The 5091-nt window shown below is 36.9% G+C and overlaps 1 protein-coding gene across 2 annotated transcripts; it reads left to right on the forward strand.

Moving 5' to 3' along the window:
* The first annotated feature begins 692 nt into the window (after window positions 1–692).
* Window positions 693–4693, forward strand: LOC102076834 (hepatocyte cell adhesion molecule). Of its 2 annotated transcripts, XM_013277549.3 has the most exons (6): window positions 693–1297; window positions 2113–2433; window positions 2601–2858; window positions 2944–3156; window positions 3265–3381; window positions 3744–4693. In XM_013277549.3, the coding sequence occupies exons 1-6, from the start codon at window positions 1252–1254 to the stop codon at window positions 3926–3928; spliced, it is 1140 nt and encodes a 379-aa protein (XP_013133003.1). In that variant the 5' UTR covers window positions 693–1251; the 3' UTR covers window positions 3929–4693. The 2 variants fall into 2 exon arrangements, with proteins under 2 accessions (XP_013133003.1, XP_013133006.1); XM_013277552.3 differs by lacking the exon at window positions 2944–3156 and having other exon boundaries at window positions 700–1297.
* Window positions 4694–5091: the final 398 nt, after the last annotated feature.

The raw sequence follows: 5091 nt of genomic DNA on the forward strand, positions 1-5091 counted from the left end.
GCTGCAACTCGTTCAGAATGCTCGCCTTCTTACTGGAGCTAGAAAATTTGACCCTATTACTCCGGCTCTTGTTGATCTACACTGGTTACCAATCAAATATCGTATTGAGTTTAAAATCTTGCTACTCACTTTTAAAATCCTGAATAACATTGCGCCCAGCTACCTCACTGACCTCCTCAATTTGTACACTCCTTGTCGTGCATTAAGATCATCAGGTCAATTACTCCTGGCCCAACCTAAGTTTAGACTGAAGACCAGAGGCGATCGTGCCTTTGCTTCAACTGCACCCAACCTATGGAATAACCTCCCTGCTTCTATTCGAGCCTTGGACTCTATCCAATCCTTCAAATCAAGATTAAAAGCATATCTATTTGACTTGGCTTTCCTGACCAGTTAACACCCTTTTAAATCTTTTAAATTTTAAACTTTTAAATCTTTTATTAGATTTTATTAAATTTATTATTTTTTATTAATTTTACTGCTGCTTTTGTCTTAGCAGATTTTGTATTTATCTAACTCTCCTGGTCTGTTAGTGCCTCTATCCTGTCTGTGCTAGTGCCCGATTTGTACCCTGTTATTGACTTATGTTGACTCTCCATATTACTGTGAAGCACTTTGGTGTGCCTTCGGGTTTTTAAATGTGCTATATAAATAAAATTGTATTGTATTGTATTGTTTAAGAGAATGTGCGGCTCAGCATGGGTGTCTGAGGAATTTACGCCATGAGTCTCAAATGCTCTTTTCTAGAAATAACAAATGTTTCTCTCTTTTCCTTTCAGTCAGTCACACATGAATTCTCTCTTTCTTGAAGACTAAAAGAGGCTCAATAAGGAGAGATCACTTAGAATAATTAATTTATTGAGATAGATAAAGATTGAGAAGATGATTGGACTAGAGTAATGATGACAGTATTGAAATTTACAGCGTTGGAAAGTAGTAGTGATGAAGAGAACACAAAAGCAGCCAGGAACCAGGCAGATGACTGATTACAGATCTTCCTTAATGAACTTATGCATAAGCTTCATAATAAAAGCTGATGACACTTCCTTTCATGCCCTCAGTGAATGCAGTTCAGGACGACTTCAATAAAATCTGACGCCAGCATTTTCACCTGTTGTCTGAGGCTGATCTCTAACAGGACACACTGCAGTCTGTTCAGAGCAGCTCACACAAGCTTGTTTTTGAGGGAAAAAAAGATTGAAAATTTGAAAGCTGCTGACTGGTTCAACAGAGGCTAAACAGTGAGCAGATATGAAAGCTGTAGCTGGTCTGTTGCTGATGTTCGGAGTCTGTCATGGTGAGCTATTAAGCTTTTTTTAATGTTGTTTTTCATGAAAACTATCAATTAAATTTTTGGACATAAGATAATCAAGTGCAACCAATGAATTAGGTTGGAAGATCTGCTTTATGACAGTTCTTATTTTTATTGAAGACTTTAGGAGATGCACTAAAATACTTGTTTTCTTGCATAAAAATGTACTTTAGAGACACTAAGCCAATATATATTCAAATTTAGATTTTCTGTCTTTTGCATAAATTTATACTTTTTTAGGATTTTGCTGCAAAAAACAAAATGTGTGAAAAATGTTTACAGTTACTGGGAGAATGAAATGAATTATTGGCATTTTTTTCTTTTTTAAGTAATTTACAGGCAACATATAACATTATAACAAAATTACTGTTTTAATTATCATAGTTGGCTATTGCAGTGTAAGAGTAAGTACCATGCACAACAGCAAAACCCAGAAGCTACAGCAGCTATTTTATCCTTTGGAAATTTTAGTATGTTCTTCTTGAAAAAGATCAACACATCTCTGTAAAAAAAAAATCTTGTTTTGAACAGAACCCTAAATGTGTTTTAGTCACAGATTTGTATAATGTTCAGCTGCAAAACAATGTATGTTTTTTTTTCATAGTTTGGATTCAAAGAGACAAAGTAGCAACAAAACTATTGTTTCTCTTTTAGTTAAACATTTGTAAATGTTGCTACAGTCCTTCTGGTAGGGACTAAACTTTCAAAATTCAAACAGTTTTGCTTATTTGTTTGTTTGTTTGTTTGTTTGTTTGTTTGTTTGTTTGTTTGTTTGTTTGTTTGTTTGTTTGTGTTTGCAGGTGTGGAAACTTACTGTGATGGCAGACAGGATGGAGCTCAGTGTTATGGAGCTTTGGGAGGAACAGTGGACATCCAACTGATGGACAGCACCTCAGAAATACCAAGAATCCAACTGTTAAAGAATTCATTAGTAATACTATTTGTCAGAAATAATAAGGTTATTTCTAATACCATAAAACACAGATCTCTCCTTTTTCCCAGTAACGGAACATTTAAGATCAATAACCTGAGCAGGAATGACAGCGGTAATTATAGCTTTATAACATTTAATTCAGATGGAAAAGCATCAGACGAGCAGACTCTACATTTGTTTGTTCAAGGTAATGTTTTCCTTGTTTTGAAATACAGTAACACCATTAATAGATATGAAACAGAAAATTCAGATACATGTATTGTATGATTTATGCTTCCCTATTTATGTTCCCTATTAAAGAATGACCTAGATTCTGATTTCAAATCTAAACTCCTCTGTGTGTGTTTCTCTCAGCTCCTGTGTCCTCTGCCCTGCTGGTCTCTGAGTGTCTGTCCCAGGGAGAGATGAGGGTGTCCTGCTCCTCTGAGGGAGGGGACAGTCCTCAGTACAGCTGGACTCTGGATGGACGCACACTGACAGATGCTGAGCTCCTTTCTGTAAATAATGAGAGTAACATCATCACTCTGAGACAGCACGTCTCAGGACGTCTGGTCTGCTCAGTCAGGAACAGCGTCAGTAGTGTCTCCAAAGAGGAGAGAATATCTACCTGTGGTGAGTGAGATCATGAAGGAGGGTGATAATTGATTGTTAGGGTCACTGCATACATTGACACAAATGATATGCTTTTTACTCACAGGCTTCATTTTAATTAACTGCACCTCAATTAATGGGACACAGATATCAGGGTGGGTGTATGAAGCCAATAACACTCTGTGTAATGAACCCACAACTGAACCAATGACCACACAAACTGCTGTGGGTAAGAGGAATGGCATAGTGTCAGTTAAACCCTCCACTAATATTAGACCCGTCAATCAAAATGATATCAGTGCTGACCCATGGTACATTAGTAAGTGAAAACTTACTCAGGACAATAGATTCACTAAAGGCCTTTCTTCCTAAAAACATATTTACTGATTCAAACATCTGTGTTTTGTACCTTTTATTTTTGAAACAGGACATTTGCCACTGATCGGTGGTGTTCTCTCAGCACTGGTATTTTTCATAGTTGTGGGTGTAGCAGTCATCTGTGCTCAGCGGAAAAAGCAAAACAACAAACCTACAAAACAAAAAGGTACAAAACTTAGTTTTTGCTCACTCATTTCATTCAGGTTATATTTTTCTTTTTTGCTGTTTTTTGCTGTCTTGACAATAGCTTTTTGATCACTGTGTCTCATGTCAGTGATATTTGCAGGTAACACTAATTCTCATAACTTTAACTAGAAATGTGAGGAAACAGCTCTGCCTAAAAGTAACAATATTGCACTTCACCAACAAAAACTTGAAACTAATCAGCTGTTTCTGCAGCAAACATGACAGTGAATATTTTTGTTTAATTCTTATCAAGAAAGCAAATAAGTTTGAGAATGAGTCAAACCATTCGCTGACTGGAATACTATGTTCTTGCCACACCTTATTGGTAAATTGCAAATGAAGAAGATGACCAGGAAGTAACCTACGCTGATGTCAGGGTCATGAAGCAACAGGGGAAGAGGGTGGAGCAAACAGCACAGGCGGAGGCAGAGGTGGAGTACGGCCAAGTCAAGTTTTCAAAGCGACCTCGGCACACTGAACTAAGAGGAGATGACTGTATGTACGCCAAGGTCCATAAAGTCAGGTGATATAAGTGGTCAGTGCTTTTACACAGACTGCATCACTGAAGGTCAACAGAGGGAGGAGGTGATGTCGTGATCCTAGAGGTCATTTAATTTCTGTCTTTGTATCCTGTTGAATCACTAACAGAACAAAGGTTATTATCCAAGTCACCACAGCTTCATCTTCATGTTCATCTCAAGAAACAGCTTACAGTAATAGATTTAAGCAACATCAAAGTGCTTGTTATAGACATATTACTAACAATACTGATAATTTTCTGGATTTGTTTTTGTTGGTCCCTGGTTTTTGAGGTTTTTTGGGGGATGTTTAAGTTTTCTCTAGTTTGGGATTATTGATTATCTTTGTGTTTGTTTTGTGCTTCTGTTCCAAAAGTCTTGATGTTAATTCTGGGTTTAGAGATGATATTTCCTTTGAGCTCCTTAGCTTTCTGTTTATCGGGTTGTGTTTATGTTCCTGTTATCTGTGTTATCTTTTGTATTTCCATTCTGTTTCTTCAGTCTTGTCTTTGTGTTTATCTCCTGTCTTTCTGTCAAAGTTGCATCTTGTGAGTCTGCGATCTATTACTTCCTGTTTTACTTTGGTGGTCTTTAGCCTCTTGTGCTTCGTGTGTAGTTCCACTTCCTGTGTCCCATAACCTGTAATGTGTGTATATCTTGTCTCAGTCCTTGCTGAGTCCTTGTTTCTTTGTAAGGAACCTTTTGTTGGTATATTTGCTCCTGGTTTATATTATCTTGTATGGTTTTAGCAATAAAGCCACTTTTCAGTTTTAAGTTCTGCTTTCCGAGTCCTGTGTTTGGGTCCTACTCTACCTGCTACACAGCTGACCTTGACAAAGCAGGTTTAACACATGTCTGGAGTACAAACTTCTCAGTGTATTGATTCAGCTCAGTCTCACTACAAACATCCAGGAATGTATGTCTTTATGTTAAGTGAGCTACCCTTATAATAACAGATTGTACCTTTTTATGCTGAGCATCAGATGATCCAACACATAATTTGGCAAATTTAGATTTTGACATTGTTTCAAGGTTTAACAAATAAAACTTTCTGTAGGGCTTATTATACGCTCATAGCTTTATGTTTGCATTTAGTAGATCTTCCTAAATGTTGATTTTGCCAAATGTCTTTTCAATTCTGTCTTTAATTTCTAAACAGTTTCAGTATTTGT

Source organism: Oreochromis niloticus, linkage group LG2 (assembly GCF_001858045.2).
Source record: "Oreochromis niloticus isolate F11D_XX linkage group LG2, O_niloticus_UMD_NMBU, whole genome shotgun sequence".
NCBI classification, from domain to species: domain Eukaryota; kingdom Metazoa; phylum Chordata; class Actinopteri; order Cichliformes; family Cichlidae; genus Oreochromis; species Oreochromis niloticus.

Coding starts and splice junctions, on each gene's coding strand:
- LOC102076834 (XM_013277549.3), top strand. CDS start 1,252: ATGAAAGCTGTAGCTGGTCTGTTGCTGATGTTCGGAGTCTGTCATG. Junction 2,434..2,600: donor TCTACATTTGTTTGTTCAAG/GTAATGTTTTCC, acceptor TGTTTCTCTCAG/CTCCTGTGTCCTCTGCCCTG. Junction 2,859..2,943: donor GGAGAGAATATCTACCTGTG/GTGAGTGAGATC, acceptor TTTTACTCACAG/GCTTCATTTTAATTAACTGC.